The following is a 22,942-nucleotide window of genomic DNA, read 5'->3' as shown; positions in this document are numbered from 1 at the left end:
GCGTTTCCCCCCTGCCCCCCAGCCAGGTCCCCATCCCCCGCCGAGCACTGGGGTGGTAAGCCCAGCGTCCCCCAGGCTCTTTGCCTGTGAGCAAAGGTGGCTGCTCACCTCCCCGGCTCCGCACAGAGGCCCTTCCGCCACGTTCACCTTTTTGCAAAAGGAGTGCTAATCGGCGCCAGCGTGAGCACTTACCGGGGAGGCCGCTGAATGTTGGGAGGCCGGTGGATATGGGGTGGCTCCCGTTAATTGAATGGAAATAGCGTTTAAGGGGTGAGAATTGGTTCCTCGCCGCGCTACGGCGAGATCCCGATTTCACCGATGGGAGCGGGCTGGTTACATCGCAAACTGTTTGACGCCTGGCACGGTTCTCATTTTCGGCCTCTCCCGCTGCACTGTCAGAGGGTCAATAATGAGGGAGGGCTGCACTATCAGAGGGTCAGTACTGAGGGAGTGCCGCACTGTCAGAGGGTCAGTACTGAGGGAGTGCCGCACTGTCAGAGGGTCAGTACTGAGGGAGTGCCGCACTGTCAGAGGGTCAGTACTGAGGGAGTGCCGCACTGTCAGAGGGTCAGTACTGAGGGAGTGCCGCACTGTCAGAGGGTCAGTACTGAGGGAGTGCCGCACTGTCAGAGTGTCAGTACTGAGGGAGCGCTGCACTGTCAGAGGGTCAGTACTGAGGGAGTGCTGCACTGTCAGAGGGTCAGTACTGAGGGAGTGCTGCACTGTCAGAGGGTCAGTACTGAGGGAGTGCTGCACTGTCAGAGGGTCAGTACTGAGGGAGCGCTGCACTGTCAGAGTGTCAGTACTGAGGGAGTGCCGCACTGTCAGAGGGTCAGTACTGAGGGAGCGCTGCACTGTCAGAGGGTCAGTACTGAGGGAGTGCTGCACTGTCAGAGGGTCAGTACTGAGGGAGTGCTGCACTGTCAGAGGGTCAGTACTGAGGGAGCGCTGCACTGTCAGAGGGTCAGTACTGAGGGAGTGCTGCACTGTCAGAGGGTCAGTCCTGAGGGAGTGCTGCACTGTCAGAGGGTCAGTACTGAGGGAGTGCTGCACTATCAGAGGGTCAGTACTGAGGGAGTGCTGCACTGTCAGAGGGTCAGTACTGAGGGAGTGCTGCACTGTCAGAGGTCAGTACTGAGGGAGTGCTGCACTGTCAGAGGGTAGGTACTGGGGGAGTACCGCACTGTCAGAGGGTCAGCACTGAGGGAGTGCTGCACTGTCAGAGGGTCAGTACTGAGGGAGTGCCGCACTGACAGAGAGTCAGTACTGAGGGAGTGCCGCACTGTCAGAGGGTCAGTACTGAAGGAGTGCTGCACTGTCAGAGGGTCAGTACTGAGGGAGTGCCGCACTGTAAGAGGGTCATTACTGAGGGAGTGCCGCACTGTCAGAGGGTCAGTACTGGGGGAGTGCTGCACTGTCAGAGGGTCAGTACTGAAGGAGTGCCGCACTGTCAGAGGATCAGTACTGAGGGAGTGCTGCCCTTCGGCCCAACCAGTCCATGCCGCCCAGTTTTTACCATTAAGCTAGTCCCAGTTGCCCGCACTTGGCCCATAACCCTCTATACCCATCTTACCCATGTAACTATCTAAATGCTTTTTAAAAGACACAATTGTACCCGCCTCTACTACTACCTCTGGCAGCACATTCCAGACACTCACTACCCTCTGAGTGAAGAAATTGCCTCTCTGGGCCCTTCTGAATCTCTCCCCTCTCACCTTAAACCTATGCCCTCTAGTTTTAGACTCCCTTACTGAGTCAGTACTGAGGGAGTGCTGCACTGTCAGAGGGTCAGTACTGAGGGAGTGCTACACTGTCAGAGGGTCAGTACTGAGGGAGAGCTGCACTGTCAGAGGGTCAGTACTGAAGGAGTGCTGCATTGTCAGAGGATCAGTACTGAGGGAGTGCTGCACTGTCAGAGAGTCAGTCCTGAGGGAGTGCTGTACTGTCAGAGGGTCAGTGCTGAGGGAGTGCTGCACTGTCAGAAGGTCAGTCCTGAGGGATTGCTGCACTGTCAGAGGGTCAATACTGAGGGAGTGCTGCACTGTCAGAGGGTCAGTACTGAGGGAGTGCTGCACTGTCAAAGGGTCAGTACCTTGGGAGTGCCGCACTGTCAGAGGGTCAGTACCTTGGGAGTGCCACACTGTCAGAGGGTCAGTACTGAGGGAGTGCTGCACTGTCAGAGGGTCAGTACTTAGGGAGTGCTGCACTGTCTGAGGGTCAGTACCTTGGGAGTGCCGCACTGTCAGAGGGTCTGTACCTTGGGAGTGCTGCACTGTCAGAGGGTCAGTACCTTGGGAGTGCTGCACTGTCAGATGTGTGCTCCCTGCCCATTTAGGTGGAGATAAAAGATTCCATGGCCACTGCTTTGAAGAAGAACAGGGAGTTCTCTCTGGTGTCATGGCCAATAATTATCTCTCAATCAACCTCTGAACAAAAACAGAGTATCTGGTGATTATCACAATGCTGTTCGTGGAGTTTGTTGAACATAATGTGCCCGCCACAATCATTAAATTACACTATTTTCGCCAACTCAAATGTATTTAAGTGACTGTGGAGAAAGGTGGAAAGATACGTTATGGAATGTTACAGCAGACGGACACCAGTCGGCCCTTTTGAGTATCTGCTAGCTCTTTGGGAATATTGAATAGACCTTCCATTCTGCTGCTTTTTCCCACAGCCTTGTAACCTTTTGCTTTTCAGGTATTTATCTAATTCCATCTGTATCCACCGTCCTTCAGGCAATGCCTTCCAGATCACAGCTCACCGTGTGCCTTAAAATAAATCTCCTCACTGCCTCCTCTGGTTCTTTTGCCAATTACCTTCAGTCTGTGTCTGTCTGGTTACTGACCCTGCACAGGTTCAGTCTCTCTTTAAATATGGTTCAGAATTTGCGGCACTCTCCCAGAGAGTTTCAGTTGGTATGAATTCCATTTTACAGTCTTGGAGAGCTTTGTTTTTAGGTCATCATGTTTCCTGTGGAATTGTGGGAAATATATGGTCGAAGACAAAGAAGCTGGAATCGGATCTTCCGAAGCACTGGTTATGTTTGAGGTTTGCAATAACACTTTTAGCACAGGGAGATGAGAAAACCAGTCCGAACATTAATACTTGAGGCGGAGGTGTCTGGTGCAGTATTGTTTTCATGGGGGTTCAATACATAGGTGTTTTACTCCCTAAAGAGATTGATTTCATTGGGTAGAGTCCGTGGGCGGTTGGACAGGTTATTCCTGGGCTGCGAAAGGGGGTTAATTTAATAAGGCAATGATGGACAATACTCAGGCCTGCCTGAAGGGAAAAACTTTAAATGTTCCAGCAGAATGCGGAATTAGCCGTCGAAGGGTTATTTTAAGAAAAAGGCGTAGTGACAGGGCTTGGATGGCATGGTGTTTGCAAATCTGCCTTTGGTAAGCTGCAGTCTGTTCAACATGCTGGTGCAGCCAAGATTCTGGGCAGGTTGGAATCTGCTGTTTGTGTGGGATTTTCAGCCCTGGTGCAGCAGCCAATGGATGAAGATGGAAATGGAGTGGTGCTGATTCTCATCAGAGGGTGTCCAACTCAAGATGAATGAAGTCCAAAATGGGCATTGTGGGTCCTTATGTATCTCCACGCAGGCTCTGTGAGCCCCAGCACAGGCACTGGGCTCCATTGTAAATTTAGTGACAGGGAAACTTGAGGCTGTGGTAGTATGTATTAGGGGTCATGTGGGACTGGAAGCCCTAATGTCATTGGCTGACAGATCCCGGGTCCTGGTTGGCCGTTGACCTCAAGCTCCGCCCTGAAGGTGGAGTATAAGAAGCCGGAGTCCTCCCCCGCAGGCCAGTCTACTACCGAGCTGCGGGGGAACAGACACGCTTAATAAAGCCTCATCGACTTCACTCTATTCGTCTCTCGGAGTCTTTGTGCGCTACAATTTATTAAGCGTGACTAAAGGACTATGGAGCTCAGGATCATCCCGGAATGCCTGAGGATCAGCCCCCACGCAGTGAACGCGGCAGCAGCCTTCAAGCACTGGCAGACTTGTTTCGAGGCCTACCTCAGAACGGCCACCGGCCGGGTCACAGACGACCAGAAACTACAGGTCCTGCACTCGAGGTTAAGCACGGAGATTTTCTCCATCATCGAAGAGGCGGAGGATTTCCAGACGGCGTTCGCAGCACTGAAAAGTCTCTATGTCCGCCCAGTTAACCAAATCTACGCTCGCTACCAGCTCGCGACGAGACGGCAAAGTCCCGGAGAATCGATGGACGAATTCTACGCCGCGCTGCTGATTTTGGGACGAGCCTGCAGCTGCCCGTCGGTGAACGCAAACGAACACACGGACATGTTAATGCGCGACGCTTTTGTGGCAGGTATGCAATCCTCCCAAATCCGCCAAAGACTTCTAGAAAAAGAGTCGCGAGGACTCTCAGAGGCACGGGCCCTAGCAGCCTCCCTGGACGTGGCCGCGCGAAACGCCCGTGCCTACGGCCCCGACTGCGCGGCAGCCCATTGGGCTCCGTACGCACCCGTCGCGACAAACCCCCTCCGCCCCCCCCCCCCCCCCCCCCCCGGACACCCCACAGGCTTGTGCGGTCCAAACGCCAAGTCGCACTGGGGGAGCCCTGCTGCTATTTCTGCGGCCAGGCGAAACACCCCCGGCAGCGCTGCCCGGCCCGCACAGCGACCTGTAAGAGCTGCGGGAAAAAGGGCCATTTCGCGGTTGTGTGCCGGTCCCGGGAGGTCGCCGCTGTCCCGGGAGAACAGGGAGCCCTGCACGCCGTTTACGCTCCCCAACTCCCCCAGCGCCCCATGTACGACCCGCAGGCGCAGCCACTCTGGGTCCCGGCCACCGCTGTCCCGGGAGAACAGGGAGCCCTGCACGCCGCTTACGCTCCCCAACCCCCCCTCCGGACCCCACGTATGACCCGCCGGCACTACCAATGTCCCCAAAGAAGAGGGAGCCCCGCGCGTTCCTGACGCTCCCCAACCCCAGCGCCCCATGTGCGATCCGCAGACGCCGCCATTTTGGGTCCCGGCCACCACGAGGGGAGGAGGGGCGCCGCCATCTTGGACCGCCCCAGACCTGTATGACGCATGAGGGTGGCCATTTTGTCCACTCCCGCCGCCATCTTGTGACCCCCCAGCCATGTGCGATGCACGGGGGCGGCCATCTTGTTCACCCCCAACGGACCCCAGTCTCGACGGCTCCACGGGGTTCGAGGCAGACGATCAACTACTACAACCACGTCTCGCCTCTATGACGCTGGACCAAGCTCGGCCCCGGACACTCCAGACGACGACGACAACTGTGCTAATAAACGGCCACGAAACACCATGCCTAGTCGACTCCGGGAGCACGGAGAGTTTTATCCACCCCAACACGGTATGACGCTGTTCTTTGACCATCCGTCCCAGCGCACAAAAGATTTCCCTCCAAAGATTTCCGTGTCATGGAATTTCTCCTCCCTCACTGCTCAAAAGCCCTAAAACGCTGCCTGGGGTTCTTTTCATACTACGCCCAGTGGGTCCCCCAGTACGCAGACAAGGCCCGCCCCCTAATACAGACCACGACCTTCCCTCTGTCGACAGAGGCTTGCCAGGCCTTCAGCCGCATCAAAGCGGATATCGCAAAGGCCACGATGCGCGCCATCGACGAGTCCCTCGCCTTCCAGGTCGAGAGCGACGCCTCCGACGTAGCTCTAGCGGCCACCCTTAACCAAGCGGGCAGACCCGTGGCCTTTTTCTCCCGAACCCTCCACGCTTCAGAAATCCGCCACTCCTCAGTGGAAAAGGAGGCCCAAGCCATAGTAGAAGCTGTGCGACATTGGAGGCATTACCTGGCCGGCAGGAGATTCACTCTCCTCACCGACCAACGGTCGGTAGCTTTCATGTTCGATAATGCACAGCGGGGCAGAATCAAGAACGACAAGATCCTAAGGTGGAGGATCGAACTCTCCACCTTCAACTACGAGATCTTGTATCGTCCCGGAAAGCTGAATGAGCCGTCCGATGCCCTATCCCGCGGCACATGTGCCAACGCACAAATTAACCGCCTCCAAACCCTCCACGAGGACCTCTGCCACCCCGGGGTCACTCGGTTTTACCATTTCATCAAGTCCCGCAACCTCCCATACTCTTTAGAGGAGGTCCGTACAGTCACAAGGAACTGCCACATCTGCGCAGAATGCAAACCGCATTTTTTCAGGCTGGATGGTGCGCACCTGATTAAAGCTTCCCGCCCCTTTGAACGCCTTAGTCTGGATTTCAAAGGGCCCCTCCCCTCCACCGACCGCAACACATACTTCCTTAATGTGGTGGACGAGTACTCTCGCTTCCCATTCGCCATCCCCTGCTCTGACATGACCGCGGCCACAGTCATTAAAGCCCTGAACACCATCTTCACACTGTTCGGTTGCCCCGCATACGTCCACAGCGACAGGGGGTCCTCTTTCATGAGTGACGAGCTGCGCCAGTTCCTGCTCAGCAAGGGCATAGCCTCAAGCAGGACGACCAGCTACAACCCCCGGGGGAACGGGCAAGTAGAGAGGGAGAACGGCACGGTCTGGAAGACCGTCCTACTGGCCCTACGGTCCAGGGACCTCCCAGTTTCACGGTGGCAGGAGGTCCTCCCGGACGCTCTCCACTCCATCCGGTCGCTATTGTGTACGAGCACTAATCAAACGCCTCATGAGCGTCTCCTTGTCTTCCCTAGGAAGTCCTCCTCTGGAACGTCGCTGCCGACCTGGCTGGCGGCCCCAGGACCCATCTTGCTCCGAAAGCATGTGCGGGCACACAAGGCGGACCCGTTGGTCGAAAGGGTTCACCTCCTCCACGCGAACCCGCAGTACGCTTACGTGGAGTACCCCGACGGCCGACAGGACACGGTCTCCCTGCGAGATCTGGCGCCCGCCGGCAACACACACACTCCCCCGACACCATTCACCCAACCCCCCCCCCTTCCTGCCACCGCCGCACCCCGCGACCGCCCCTTTCCCAGGAGGATGGGTCCCCCTCCCCCCAGGCCCGACCAAGAATAAAGCCCAAGCTGAAACCGTAAGGCTCCCGGAGACGGCAACACCGGAACAAACACCACCACCACCACCGGGGCCGAGGCGATCGACACGGACGACCAGGCCGCCCGACCGACTCGTGGCGTCAATCTAAATCAATATATGGACTTTTCACAAGAACATTTTGCTTTTTCTCCCGATACCTTCTGTAAATAGTTGAAACAGGACAAAATTGTACATACTGTATTGCCATATGAATGTTTTCCTCCCAGGACCAGCCCTGTAAACCCTTACCACCATGCGAAGCATCACCCCGCCGGGTTCATTTTTGACAAGGGGTGAATGTGGTAGTATGTATTAGGGGTCATGTGGGACTGGAAGCCCTAATGTCATTGGCTGACAGATCCCGGGTCCTGGTTGGCCGTTGACCTCTAGCTCCACCCTGAAGGCGAAGTATAAGAAGCCGGAGTCCTCCCCCGCAGGCCAGTCTACTACCGAGCTGCGGGGGAACAGACACGCTTAATAAAGCCTCATCGACTTCACTCTATTCGTCTCTCGGAGTCTTTGTGCGCTACAGAGGCCAGAGGTCAATATATATTTCATAGAATTTACAGTGCGGAAGGAGGCCATTCGGCCCATCGAGTCTGCACCGGCTCTTGGAAAGAGCACCCTACCCAAGCCCACACTTCCACCCTATCCCTGTACTCCAGTAACCCCACCCAACACTAAGGGCAATTTTGGACACTAAGGGTAATTGATCACGGCCAATCCACCTAACCTGCACATCTTTGGATTGTGGGAGGAAACCGGAGCACCCGGAGGAAACCCACGCAGACACGGGGAGGATGTGCAGACTCCGCACAGACAGTGACCCAAGCCGGAATCGAACCTGGGACCCTGGAGCTGTGAAGCAATTGTTCGAACCACTGTGCTACCGTGCTGCCCGATCATCGAGCTTATCAGCTATTGGTGAAGCAGGTGTCCTAATCACACTGTTTGTAATGACATGGAGGTGCATCTGGATGATCAATATCAGGCTTTGTGCGATGAAACAAATTAGGATATTGACTTCATTTATTCTCTTATTGCACAGCCTGGTGTACAAAGACAAGGCGATATTCCCAGTGTCGTACTGCACTATTGGTAAAATCTTAGAGTCCATTATTAAATATGAAATCGCAGAGTACTTGGAAGTGCATGGTAAAATAGGACTGAGTCAGCACGGCTTCATCAAGAGGAGGTCATGTCTGACAAATCTGTTAGAGTTCTTTGAGGAAGTAACAAGGAAGTTAGACAAAGGAGAACCACTGGACGTGATTTATTTAAATTTTCAGAAGGTCTTTAGCAAGGTGCCGCATAGGAGACTGTGAAATAAGTTAAAATCTCATGGTGTTCAGGGTAAGGGGATCAGGATTTATGGGGAGAAGGCAGGAGAATGGGGATGAGAAAATATCAACCATGATTGAATGCCGGAGCAGACTCGATGGGCCGAGTGGCCTAATTCTGCTCCTATGTCTTATGGTCTTATGGTTAGATGGTCAGTACTGAGGGAGTGCTGCACTGTCAGAGGGTCAGTGCTGAGGGAGTACTGCACTGTCAGAGAGTCAGTACTGAGGGAGTGCTGCACTGTCAGAGGGTCAGTCCTGAGGGAGTGCCGCACTGTCAGAGGGTCAGTACTGAGGGAGTGCCGCACTGTCAGAGGGTCAGTCCTGAGGGAGTGCTGCACTGTCAGAGGGTCAGTACTGAGGGAGTGCTGCACTGTCAGAGGGTCTGTACTGAGGGAGCGCTGCACTGTCTGAGGGTCTGTACTGAGGGAGTGCCGCACTGTCAGAGGGTCAGTGCTGAGGGAGTGCTGCACTGTCAGAGAGTCTGTACTGTGGGAGTGCCGCACTGTCAGAGGGTCAGTACTGAGAGAGTGCTGCACTGTCAGAGGGTCAGTACTGAGGGAGTGCTGCACTGTCAGAGGGTCAGTACTGAGGGAGTGCCGCACTGACAGAGGGTCAGTCCTGAGGGAGTGCCGCACTGTCAGAGGGTCAGTCCTGAGGGAGTGCTGCACTGTCAGAGGGTCAGTACTGAGGGAGTGCTGCACTGTCAGAGGGTCAGTACTGAGGGAGTGCCACACTGTCAGAGGGTCAGTACTGAGGGAGTGCCGCACTGTCAGAGGGTCAGTCCTGAGGGGGTGCTGCACTGTCAGAGGGTCAGTACTGAGGGAGTGCTGCACTGTCAGAGGGTCAGTACTGAGGGAGTGCCGCACTGTCAGAGGGTCAGTCCTGAGGGAGTGCTGCACTGTCAGAGGGTCAGTACTGAGGGAGTGCCGTACTGTCAGAGGGTCAGTACTGAGGGAGTGCCGCACTGTCAGAGGGTCAGTACTGAGGGAGTGCTGCACTGTCAGAGGGTCAGTACTGAGGGAGTGCTGCACTGTCAGAGGGTCAGTACTGAGGGAGTGCCACACTGTCAGAGGGTCAGTACTGAGGGAGTGCTGCACTGTCAGAAGGTCAGCACTGAGGGAGTGCCGCACTGTCAGAGGGTCAGTACTGAGGGAGTGCTGCACTGTCAGAGGGTCAGTACTGAGGGAGTGCCTCACTGTCAGAGGGTCAGTACTGAGGGAGTGCTGCACTGTCAGAGGGTCAGTACTGAGGGAGTGCTGCACTATCAGAGGGTCAGTACTGAGGGAGTGCTGCACTGTCAGAGGGTCAGCACTGAGGGAGTGCTGCACTGTCAGAGGGTCAGCACTGAGGGAGTGCCGCACTGTCAGAGGGTCAGCACTGAGGGAGTGCCGCACTGTCAGAGAGTCAGTACTGAGGGAGTGCCGCACTGTCAGAGAGTCAGTACTGAGGGAGTGCCGCACTGTCAGAGAGTCAGTACTGAGGGAGTGCTGCACTGTCAGAGGGTCAGTACTGAGGGAGTGCCGCACTGTCAGAAGGTCAGTACTGAGGGAGTGCCACACTGTCAGAGGGTCAGTACTGAGGGAGTGCCGCACTGTCAGAGGGTCAGTACTGAGGGAGTGCTGCACTGTCAGAGGGTCAGTACTGAGGGAGTGCCACACTGTCAGAGGGTCAGTACTGAGGGAGTGCTGCACTGTCAGAGGGTCAGTACTGAGGGAGTGCCGCACTGTCAGAGGGTCAGCACTGAGGGAGTGCCGCACTGTCAGAGGGTCAGCACTGAGGGAGTGCCGCACTGTCAGAGGGTCAGTACTGAGGGAGTGCCGCACTGTCAGAGGGTCAGTACTGAGGGAGTGCCGCACTGTCAGAGGGTCAGTACTGAGGGAGTGCCGCACTGTCAGAGGGTCAGTACTGAGGGAGTGCCGCACTGTCAGAGGGTCAGTACTGAGGGTGTGCTGCACTGTCAGAGAGTCAGTACTGAGGGAGTGCCGCACTGTCAGAGGGTCAGTACTGAGGGAGTGCCGCACTGTCAGAGGGTCAGTACTGAGGGAGTGCCGCACTGTCAGAGGGTCAGCACTGAGGGAGTGCCGCACTGTCAGAGGGTCAGTACTGAGGGAGTGCCGCACTGTCAGAGGGTCAGTACTGAGGGAGTGCTGCACTGTCAGAGGGTCAGTACTGAGGCCGCACTGTCGGACGTAACCCTCTTTCCAGCTCGGTGTTAGTCGCAGCCACAATTACTCAAACAGGTTATTTGGTTGAATGTGGATTCTGTGCACAATTAGGTTGCAGTCTTTCCGCCTGTAACATTGAGGAAACTTCACAAGTAATTCACTGGTTGTCAAGCATTTTGGGATGTCTTGGACCTGTGAACGCTGCTCATTTCGCTCTGCTGTATTGACCAATGTCTCCTCACCATTACTGAAGAGAATAATGCCTCAACCAATCCCAAACACACCGGCTGATATTGTTGCTATCTCATTGGTTGGTTGTTTAGACTCCATTTGGCTCCCTACAGTGCAGAAGGAGGCCGTTCGGCCCATCGAGTCAACACTGACCCGATGAAAAGCACCTGCAGCGGCAAGAATAACCCTGCTATCAAACAGGGCTCTGTCGTTACCTCAGGCCCTGGTCAGGAGGCCCCGCCAAGGCTGCACTTATTTCCTGCAGATCTCTCGACCTCCCTCGGACACCCCACCACTACCTTCGGAACCCTTCCCCCCCACTGCCCCAACTTACCTCTTAGGGGGTCATCGTGTCCCACCCCTCACCCCCGCTCTTTAGGGCAGGACACCCCCGAGCCTGATGCCTGGCACAGACAACCAGGCACCTGGGAATCTTGGCACTGCCAGCCTGGTACCATGGCAATGCTCCTGACAGCATGCCTGTGACATCATGGCACTGCCAGGGTGCCTGGGTGGCAGCCGGAACACCAGGGTACAACCCTGTCCCGAGTTCAACCACCCGGGGGCCTCTGATGGCCTGTGAAGTCCCCCAAAGAGCCGTTATGTCTGGTCCATGTTTGTGTGGACCAGTGTAAGCTGCGCCGTGGTGAGGTCTCCCAGGCGCGGACATTCGTACTCGGTCTTCGGGAGAATAGGGCGCCGGCATATTTAAATGAGCCTCATGCCTTACTTAAATATGTTAATCTCGCTGGGTGAGACCAGATCGCGACGTCTTGTGAGATCTCATTGATGTATTGGGTGTTCTGGATCACAGGTCACCAACACTTTAAATAGTGCAACACTATTTTATTGAATCATTAACTGTTTAAACATACTCAGACTGTGGGTTAATACAATATTAGCTTTAACTAAAGACCTTTGCCTTGTCCTAACCAGTCGATGCACTCAGCACATGGTGAATGTCTGTGTTGCAGGCTGTGAGCTCTGTCCTCCTAGCTAGCTGCAACTCGAATGAGCGGGAACTCTGATGCCCCCTGTCTTTATAGTGCGTGTGCTCTCACTGGTGATTGGCTGTGGTGTTGTGTGTGTTGATTGGTCCCACTGTGTGTCCATCAGTGTGTGTCTTCCATGATATACTGGTGGAAATTATGACACTCATTAGGTTGTCAGATCTCGAGAGGCGATCAGAGCGACGCAAATCTCACGAGAGGCCCCTCGCAAGATTTAATGACCACATTGTGTCATCAGGTTCGGTGCGACGAGGCCGTTCCACCACACCCTAAATCACCTCATTCAATAACTAAATTTTAATCCAGCGAATATCGAGGCGACTACAAATGAAATGATGAAACAAATCTAATATTATACACAGATACATAGAAAATTGGAGCAAGAGGAGGCCATTCGGCCCTTCGAGCCTGCACCGCCATTCATTATGATCATCGTGGATCATCAAGTTCAATACCCTGATCCCGCCTTCGCCTCAAATCCCTCGATCTCTTTAGCCCCAAGAGCTGTATCTAATTCCTTCTTGAAATTACACAATGTTTTGGCCTCAGCTACTTTCTGTGGGAGTGAATTCCACAGATTCACCGCTCTCTTGGTGAAGAAATATCTCCTCACCTCAGTCCTAAAAGGTTTACCCCTTATCCTCAAACCATGACCCCTAGTTCTGGACTCCCCCACCATCGGGAACATTCTTTCTGAATCTACCCTGTCTAATCCTGCTAGAATTTTGTAAGTTTCTATGAGATCCCCTCTCACTCTTCTAAACTCCAATGAACATAATCCAAACCGATTTTCGACTCTCCTCATATGACAGTCCCGCCATCCCAGGAATCAGTCTGGTAAACCTTCACTGCTCTCCCTCCATAGCAACAACATCCTTCCTCAGATAAGGACATCAAACTGCCCACAATACTCAACAGCACACAATGATAGGCCAACTGGTCATGAAGTATTTGGAAAGAATGAGTTAAATAGCATGATGATTCAAGAAGATGGGCGAAATTCTCCAGAAACGGCGCGATGTCCGCCGACTGGCGCCCAAAACGGCGCAAATCAGACGGGCATCGCGCCGCCCCAAAGGTGCAGAAAGATGCTCCGCATTTTTGGGGGCCGAGCCCCAACCTTGAGGGGCTAGGTCGGCGCCGGACGAATTTCCGCCCCACCAGCTGGCGGAAAAGGCCTTTGGTGCCCCGCCAGCTGACGCGGAAATGACATCTCCGGGCGGCGCATGCGCGGGAGCGTCAGCGGCCGCTGACAGCATTCCCACGCATGCGCAGTGGAGGGAGTCTCTTCCGCCTCTGCCATGTTGGAGACCGTGGCGAAGGCGGAAGGGAAAGAGTGCCCCCACGGCACAGGCCCGCCCGCGGATCGGTGGGCCCCGATCGCGGGCCAGGCCACCATGGGGGCACCCCCCGGGGCCAGATCGCCCCGCGCCCCCCCCAGGACCCCGGAGCCCGCCCGCGCCGCCTTGTCCCGCTCGTAAGGTAGGTGGTTTAATTTACGCCGGCGGGACAGGCATTTTAGCGGCGGGACTTCGGCCCATCCGGGCCGGAGAATCGCGCGGGGGGGCCCGCCAACTGGCGTGGCGCGATTCCCGCCCCCGCCGAATCTCCGGTGCCGGAGACTTCGGCAACCGGCGGGGGCGGGATTCGCGCCAGCCCCCGGCGATTCTCCAACCCGGCGGGGGGTCGGAGAATTTCGCCCGATGTCTTTAATGAACTTTTCACCAAGGGCCTATATTTTTTGCGAGGTCTATTTATGCTCTCTGAGTCCGATTGGCTGCTCACTTATAGCAATTGATTTCCTTTAGTATTTTGAGATAGGAGATTGAGCACAGAATTGACTAACTGACTTCTAGCTGTGCCAGGTCAACGTGGGGCCAATGGGGATGTGACAATTATTGATTCCTGTGGATGTTGTTCACAAGAAAGTTCTCTAACTTCAGGTTGGATCTAGAGATTAAGTGGTTGTATAAACGAGTAAACGGATCTGTGAAACAGTGGGATTATAGATGAATTGATCAAAATATTCTCATTTCTGATTGTTACCTTTGGAATTTCCCGCTTTCCTGAAGTTGTGACTGTTAGGGTATCGGGCCAGACCCCCCAACCCCCCATGTCTTGTCAGACGTTTCTGCTCAACCGAAAAACATTTGGCAAAACTGATAACTACAGACATAATAATAATCGCTTATTATCACAAGTAGGCTTCAATGAAGTTACTGTGAAAAGCCCCTAGTCGCCACATTCCGGCGCGTGTTCGGGGAAGCTGGTACGGGAATTGAACCCGTACTGCTGACATTGTCCTGCATTACAAGCCGGCTGTTTAGCCCACTGTGCTAAACCAGCCCCTGGCTCCTCAAAGAACAAAGAACAGTACAGCACAGGAACCGGCCCTTCAGCTCTCCAAGCCTGTGCCGACCATGATACCTATCTAAACTAAAACCCTGTATCCTCTGACAGTCCTCATCACTATCCGCAATTCCACCAATCATTGCGTCATCCACAAACTTAACAATCAGACCAGTTACATTTTCCTCCAAATCATTTATATATACTACGAACAGCAAAGGTCCCAGCACTGATCCCTGCGGAACACCACTAGTCACAGCACTCCAATCAGAAAAGCAACCTTCCAATGCTACTCTCTGCCTTCTATTACTGAACCAGTTTAGTATCCACCTTGCCAGCTGACCTCTAATCCCGTGTGACTTCACCTTCTGTACCAGTCTGCCATGAGGTACCTTGTCAAAGGCTTTACTGAAGTCCATGTATACAACATCTACTGCTTTTCCCTCATCTCTCATCTTTGTCACTTCCTCAAAAAACTCAATCAAGTTAGTGAGGCAGAACCTCCCCTTCACAAAACCATGCTGTCCATCACTAATAAGACCATTTGTTTTCAAATGTGAGTAAATCCTGTCCCTAAGAATCTTTTTCCTGCCACTGACGCAAGGCTCACCGGCCTATAATTTCCTGGATTATCCCTGCTGCCCTTCTTAAACAAAGGAACAACATTGGCTACTCTCCAGTCCTCTGGAACTTCACCTGTAGCCAATGAGGAGACAAAGATGTCTGTCAAGGCCCCAGCAATTTCCTCCCTTGTCTCCCGAAGTATTCTGGGGTAGATCCTATCAGGCCCTCGGGACGTAACTATCTTAATGCTTTTTAAGACGCCCAACACCACCTCCTTTTTGATATTGACACTCCCCAGACTATCTACACATCCTTCCCTTCACTTATCATCCACCAAGCCCTTCTCTTCGGTGACTACTGATGCAAAATACTCATTTAGTACCTCGCCCATTTCCTTTATCTCCATGCATAGATTCCATCCTCTGTCCTCGGGTGGACCAACCTTCTCCCTGGCCACCCTCTTGTTCTTTATATACATATAAAAAGCCTTGGAATTTTCCTTAATCCTGTTTGTCAAGGACGTTTCATGACCCCTTTTAGCCCTCCTGACTCCTTGCTTAAGTTCCTTCCTACTTTTGTTATATTCTTCAGAGACTTCGCATGTTCTCAGCTTTCTAGACCTTATGAATGCTTCCTTTTTCTTTTTGACTGGGCTCACAATATCCCTACTTATCCAAGGTTCCTGAAACTTGCCATACTTATCCTTCATCCTCACAAGATGTTTGAGTGAGACCTAAATGAAGGGCTGGTTTAGCTCAGTGGGCTAGACAGCTGGTTTGTGATGCAGGACAAGGCCAGCAACGTGGTTCAATTCCTGTACCAGCTGAGAATTCTGAATTCTCCCTCTGTGAACCGGAACAGGCACCGGAGGGTGGTGACTAGGGGCTTTTCACAGTAACTTCATTATAGTGTTAATGTAAGCCGACTTGTGACAATAAAAAGATTATTTATTCATTATTTACATGTCAGATGTTGATTTACCGTCAAACAGCTGCCCCAATCTAAATCCTTCAGATCCTGCCTGATATTGTTATCATCAGTCTTCTCCCAATTTCGCACCGTACTCAAGGACTACTCTGATCCTTATCCACAAGTACCTTAAAACTTACTGAGTTATGGGGCGAAATTCTCCCCCAACGCGCGATGTCCGCCGACTGGCGCCAAACACGGCGCCAATCAGACGGGCATCGCGCCGGCCCAAAGGTGCGGAATGCTCCGCATCTTTGGCGGCCTAGCCCCAACATTGAGGGGCTAGGTCGGCGGCGGAGGGATTTCCGCCCCGCCAGCTGGCGGAAATGGCGTTTGTTGCCCCGCCAGCTGGCGCGGAAATGCGGCGCATGCACGGGAGCGTCAGCGGCCGCTGTCAGTTTCCCGCGCATGCGCAGTGGGGAGAGTCTCTTCCGCCTCCGCCATGGTGGAGGCCGTGGTGGAGGCGGAAGGGAAAGAGTGCCCCCATGGCACAGGCCTGCCCGCGGATCGGTGGGCCCCGATCGCGGGCCAGGCCACCGTGGGGGCACCCCCTGGGGTCAGATCGCCCCGTGCCCCCCCCAGGACCCCGGAGCCCGCCCACGCAGCCTGGTCCCGCCAGTAAATACCAGCTTTGATTTACGCCGGCGGGACAGGCAATTTCTGGGCGGGACTTGACGGAGAATCCAGCGGGGGGTCCCGCCAACCGACGCGGCCCGATTCCCGCCCCCGCCCAATCTCCGGTACCGGAGACTTCGGCGGGGGCGGGATTCACGGCGGCCTACGGCCATTCTCCGACCCGGCGGGGGGTCAGAGAATGACGCCCATGGTCACTGTTCCCAAAATGCTCCCCTACTGAAACTTCGACCACCTGGCCAGGCTCAATCCCCAAATACCAGGTCCAGTCCGGCCCCATCCCTATTGGACTATTTACACATTGTTTCAAGAGACCCTTCTGGATGTTCCTGACAAACTCTTCCCCATCCAAGCCTCTAGCACTAAATGAGTCCCAGTCAAAATAGGGAAAGTTATAATCACCCCCCACAACAGCCCTGTTGTTTTACATATTTCCAAAATCTGTCTACATATCTGTTCCTCTATCTCTTGCTGGCTGTTGGGAGGTCTGTAGTAAACCCCCAATGTTGTGACTACACCCTTCCTATTCCTGAGCTGTACCCATATATCCTCGCTGTATGAGCCCTCCGAGGTGTCCTCCCGCAGTGCAGATGTGATGTTCTCCTTAACCAATAATGCAACCCGCCCACCCCTTTACATCCCCCTCTATCCCCATTAATTACATCATCTGCATCCCATTAAGACATCCTGCCACCTGCTCAGCTAGGAGTAAATTCAATGCATCAAATTATCATAACCCCAGAGAATTTCCTGAAATCAAAACAACGTTCCATTAGCCATCTCTCTGTAATCAAGTAAACGGTTGGAATGAATGATTACCTCACCTTCGATGACACCTTAACTACAGCTTTAGTAGATACACTCTCTGTGTGTATTTTAATTACATTGGTTTTTAATAACGTTACTGCCACAAATATGAAATATGATCTATAATAATTTCTACCTTCATCGCAGACCCGGCACTATAAAAATGCAAATCTGTATCTCTTTATTATTATTCCTTCCTTCTTCCAGGTGTTTTCTTTCCCTTCGTCTTTCATTCATTCTTCACTGAGCATCATCAGTGCAGCACTCCCTCAGTACTGACCCTCTGACAGTGCAGCACTCCCTCAGTACTGACCCTCTGACAGTGCAGCACTCCCTCAGTACTGACCCTCTGACAGTGCAGCACTCCCTCAGTACTGACCCTCTGACAGTGCAGCGCTCCCTCAGTACTGACCCTCTGACAGTGCAGCACTCCCTCAGTACTGACCCTCTGACAATGCAGCACTCCCTCAGTACTGACCCTCTGACAGTGCAGCGCTCCCTCAGTACTGACCCTCTGACAGTGCAGCACTCCCTCAGTACTGACCCTCTGACAGTGCGGCACTCCCTCAGTACTGACTCTCTGACAGTGCAGCACTCCCTCAGTACTGACCCTCTGACAGCGCGGCACTCCCTCAGTACTGACCCTCTGACAGTGCAGCACTCCCTCAGTACTGATCCTCTGACAGTGCAGCACTCCCTCAGTACTGGCCCTCTGACAGTGCGGCACTCCCTCAGTACTGACTCTCTGACAGTGCAGCAGTCCCTCAGTACTGACCCTCCGACAGTGCAGCACTCCCTCAGCACTGACCCTCTGACACTGCAGCACTCCCTCAGTACTGACCCTCTGACAGTGCAGTGCTCACTCAGTACTGACTCTCTGACAGTGCAGCGCTCACTCAGTACTGACCCTTTGACAGTGCAGCACTCCCTCAGTCCTGACCCTCTGACAGTGCAGTGCTCACTCAGTACTGACCCTTTGACAGCACAGCACTCCCTCAGTCCTGACCCTCTGACAGTGCAGCGCTCACTCAGTACTGACCCTTTGACAGCACAGCACTCCCTCAGTCCTGACCCTCTGACAGTGCAGCGCTCACTCAGTACTGACCCTTTGACACTGCAGCACTCCCTCAGTACTGACCCTCTGACAGTGTAGCACTCCCTCAGTACTGACCCTCTGACAGTGCAATGCTCACTCAGTACTGACTCTCTGACAGTGCAGCACTCCCTCAGTACTGACCCTCTGACAGTGCAGTGGTCACTCAGTACTGCCCTCTGACAGTGCAGCCCTCCCTCAGTACTGACCCTCTGACAGTGCAGCACTCCCTCAGTACTGAACCTCTGACAGCGCAGCACTCCCTCAGTACTGACCCTCTGACAGCGCAGCACTCCCTCAGTATTGACTCTCTGTCAGTGCGGCACTCCCTCAGTACTGACCCTCTGACAGCGCGGCACTCCCTCAGTACTGACCCTCTGACAGTGCAGCACTCCCTCAGTACTGACCCTCTGACAGTGCAGCACTCCCTCAGTACTGACCCTCCGACAGTGCAGCACTCCCTCAGTATTGACTCTCTGTCAGTGCGGCACTCCCTCAGTACTGACCCTCTGACAGTGCAGCACTCCCTCAGTACTAACATTTGGGGGGGGGGGTGGGCTTTGTCAGGCTGATTATATGCTACCTGCTCAGTCACAGCAAAACATTTTATCCATGAAGAGATCATGTTGATGGTTCATTGTACTGAAAGCTCCAAATAAGCTACTCGTGTGTAGCATTTCTCCAGCATGTTAATTCTTCTGTTCTCTCTCTCTCTGGTCTAGGGACATCTCACCAGCAGGAGGCTCCTACAGAAGAATATCCCTCAGACGAGGACAATGCTTCTGAAGATGTAACATCAGGTGCTCCCCCTCTGCCAGACTCCAACTCAGATATTGGCACTGCTTGGGATGGATGGAAACTGGCAAGATTTGTACTGGGGGAACAGCCAGCATTTGGTCGAGATTAGGCAGGGTGTGGTGGGGATGGGGATCGGGGCTGTTGGTTGGGTGGGGGGGGGGGGAGGGGGGTAAATCTCGCTCGATGGGACGTATGTCATGTAGCAAGTGATGGAATTAATTATTCCAATGTTCTGCTGGCTGGTCTCTCGGTCTCTCTTGTTGATCTTATTTTCAATCATCGTCCCGAACTCTGCTGCCTGCATTCCAACTCCTCCAAGTCATCCATTAATGTATCCACTGGCCTTCATTGACTTTCAAAACAGGCATGCCTCAAATTTAAAGATCCTTACCAGTCCTTCTTGTCACAATATACATCAGTATATTATGGTGCAGACACTCACACACACTGATGGACATGCAGTGGGACCAACCAGCATACACAACACCGCAGCCAATCACCAGTGAGAGCACACGCACTATAAAGACAGGGGACAGGAGAGTTCCTGCTCATTCTAGCAGCAGCCAGCTCAGAGCACAGAGCTCACAGCCTGCAACACAGACATTCACCATGTGCTGAGTGCCTCACCATAGCTAGTGATAGGAAAGGGACCACAGTTAAGCTGGTATTGCTATACCCACGTTTACAGTATGGTAGCATAGTTGAACAGTTAATAAAATAGCGTTACACCACTTCCAGCATTGTCGGCTTGTTTGTGAACCAGAACATCCAACACGACACTCCTAACCTCCCTCCGTAATCTCCAACCTCCTAACCTCCCTCCGTAATCTCCTCCAACCTCCTAACCTCCCTCCGTAATCTCCTCCAACCTCCTAACCTCCCTCCATAATCTTCTCCAGCCTCCTACCCTCCCTCCGTAATCTCCTCCAACCTCCTAACCTCCCTCCGTAATCTCCTCCAACCTCCTAACCTCCCTCCATAATCTTCTCCAGTCTCCTACCCTCCCTCCATAACATCCTCCAGCCTCCTCCCCTCCCTCCGTAACCTCCTCCAGCCTCCTAACCTCCCTCCGTAACCTCCTCCAGCCCCCTCCCCTCCATCCGTAACCTCCTCCAGCCTCCTACCCTCCCTCCGTAACCTCCTCCAGCCCCCTCACCTCCCTCCGTAACCTCCTCCAGCCTCCTACCCTCCCTCCCTAATCCCTCCAGCCTCCTACCCTCCCTCCGTAACCTCCTCCAGCCTCCTACCCTCCCTCCGTAAACTCCTCCAGCCCCCTCACCTCCCTCCGTAACCTCCTCCAGCTTCCTACCCTCCCTCCCTAATCCCCTCCAGCCTCCTACCCTCCCTCCATAACCTCCTCCAGCCTCCTACCCTCCCTCCGTATCCTCCTCCAGCCTCCTACCCTCCCTCCGCAATCTCCTCCAGCCTCCTACCCTCCCTCCGTAACCTCCTCCAGCCTCCTACCCTCCCTCCGTAATCCCCTCCAGCCTCCTCACCTCCCTCCATAACCTCCTCCAGCCTCCTACCCTCCCTCCGTAATCCCCTCCAGCCTCCTACCCTCCCTCCATAATCCCCTCCAGCCTCCTCACCTCCCTCTGTAATCTCCTTGTCGTGTTGGGTGCTCTGCTACACAGATGAACCAACACAGTTGCGGAAGGTACAACTCAGTTTTTATTACAAACAATTATTAACATTTGTAAACTGGTTACTGTGGTTCGTTCATTACCCTCTAACCTGTGGACCCAGCCTTAACACTATCTTGGAGAGGCACTCAGCACATGGTGAATGTCTGAGTGGCTTGCTGTGAGCTCTGTGCCCTGAGCTGTCTCCTGCTGGAATGAATCGGAAGTGTCGTGTTCCCCGTTTTATAGTGTGTCTGCTCTTGCTTGTGATTGGCTGTGATGTTGCGTGTGTATTGATTGGTCCATTAATCTGTCCATCAGTGTGTATGTGTGTTTGCACCATGATGTTTATCTGAATATCATGACATCCTCCCTTTTTTACAAGAATATGTGCCTATGTGGTAATAAATATAGATGTGTACTGAGTGTAGTTGAATGTGTGTGGTGTGTGCAATATCTACAACATGTACATGAGGCTAAACTATATACATAGGAAGGTGTCAGGTGCAACATAGTAACGAGGTTGTACCATCAACAAAACACGTGTAAACATCAAGCATCAAAACGAACTCCTGTAACGACAAAAGAGAAACTTATTAACATAGTGGCATAAAACCTTTAGTGAGTCCAATGTTCAAACAGGCTCATAAGTCCAGCCTAGTAGGTGGGCGACGAATTTGGGTTGACTGCCTCAGGGGTGGGTCAGGAACCACCAGCTGAGGAATGGGCCTGGCCACAGGCAGCAGAGGAATGGGCATAGTGGCAGGAAGCTCCACGAATTCGACATCAGCAACAACAGGAGGGCGTGGCACCGGTGTATGATCACGCAGCGAGCGCGGAAGCAGGCAAAGAGCCCGGCGATTGCGCCAGCGAATGGAGCCATCAGGCATGCGAACCAGGAACGAGCGGGGAGCCACGCGTCGGAGAACTTCGGCAGTTGCCGACCAGCCACCCTCTGGTAGGTGGATGCGGACGTTGTCTCCAGGCGTCAAGGCAGGAAGATCAGTTGCCCGAGTGTCGTGTGCCACCTTCTGCTGAGCACACTGCTGTCGCATCCTTTGCAGTACTGGAATGTGGTCGAGTGTAGGGACAAGAATGGATGGCACAGTGGTCCTGAGGGCGTGACGCATCAACAGCTGGGCTGGTGAGAGGCCAGTGGCTAGTGGGGCCGAACGATAGGCCAGCAGGGCTAAGCAGAAATCCGATCCGGCATCAGCAGCCTTGCAGAGGAGCCGCTTGACGATGTGAACGCCCTTTTCCGCCTTGCCATTTGACTGGGGATGCAGAGGGCTGGACGTCACGTGTGTGAAGCCATATGAAGCAGCAAAGGACGACCATTCTTGGCTTGCAAAACAGGGCCCATTGTCCGACATGACAGTAATCGGAATGCCATGGTGAGCGAATGTTTCTTTGCAGGCCCTTATAACAGCGAACGATGTTAAATCGTGCAGGCGTATGACCTCTGGATAATTCGAAAAGTAATCTATGATGATGACGTAGTCCCTGCCGAGCGCATGGAAGAGGTCCGCACCCACCTTCGCCCAGGGGGACGTCACCAACTCATGGGGCTGAAGCGTCTCAGGGGGCTGCGCCGGCTGAAACCTTTGGCAGGTGGGGCAGTTGAGCACCATGTTGGCAATGTCATCGCTGATGCCCGGCCAGTATACAGCTTCTCGGGCCCTCCGTCTGCACTTCTCAATTCCGAGATGGCCTTCGTGTAGCTGGTCGAGGACCAGCTTGTGCATGCTGTGTGGAATCACAATCCAGTCCAACTTTAGGAGGAAATCGTCAATGACGGCCAAGTCGTCCCGGACATTGTAGAATTGTGGGCACTGTCGTTTGAGCCACCCTCCCGTCATGTGACGCAGCACACGTTGTAGAAGGGGGTCAGCCGCTGTCTCCCGGTGAATACGGGTCAGACTTGAATCGTCAGCTGGCAGATTGGCCGATGTGAAGGCCACCTACGCTTCGACCTGACAGGCGAACCCCTCCGAGTCGGGCGGTGTGCTTACTGCTCGAGATAGGGCATCCGCAATGATAAGGTCCTTTCCCGGGGTGCAGACCAGTTGGAAGTCGTACCTCCGGAGCTTGAGCAGGATGCGCTGGAGGCGAGGGGTCATCTCGTTCAGGTCTTTATGTATGATGCTGACCAGGGGACGATGGTCGGTTTCCGCGGTAAACTGGGGGAGACCATACACGTAATCGTGGAACTTATCTATTCTGGTCAACAAACCCAGGCACTCCTTCTCGATCTGCGCATAGCGCTGTTCTGTGGGGGTCATGGCCCACGAGGCATAGGCGACTGGGGCCCATGATGCAGTGTC

At 53.9% G+C, this 22,942-nt stretch overlaps 1 protein-coding gene across 1 annotated transcript in view; it reads left to right on the top strand.

The window, feature by feature from the left end:
- The window catches only part of LOC140408255 (B-cell scaffold protein with ankyrin repeats-like), a 513,048-nt gene that overhangs the window by 63,929 nt on the left and 426,177 nt on the right, over positions 1-22,942 (top strand). The window contains exon 3 of the mRNA XM_072495211.1: positions 18,921-18,998. Coding sequence (XP_072351312.1) covers positions 18,921-18,998 — 78 coding nt within the window. The remainder of the gene's footprint in view (positions 1-18,920; positions 18,999-22,942) is intronic.

This window comes from Scyliorhinus torazame, chromosome 3, assembly GCF_047496885.1.
Source record: "Scyliorhinus torazame isolate Kashiwa2021f chromosome 3, sScyTor2.1, whole genome shotgun sequence".
In the NCBI taxonomy this organism is placed as follows: Eukaryota; Metazoa; Chordata; class Chondrichthyes; order Carcharhiniformes; family Scyliorhinidae; genus Scyliorhinus; species Scyliorhinus torazame.
Note: the sequence above shows the minus strand (reverse complement) of the source record. Positions and strands in the feature narration are given on the sequence as shown.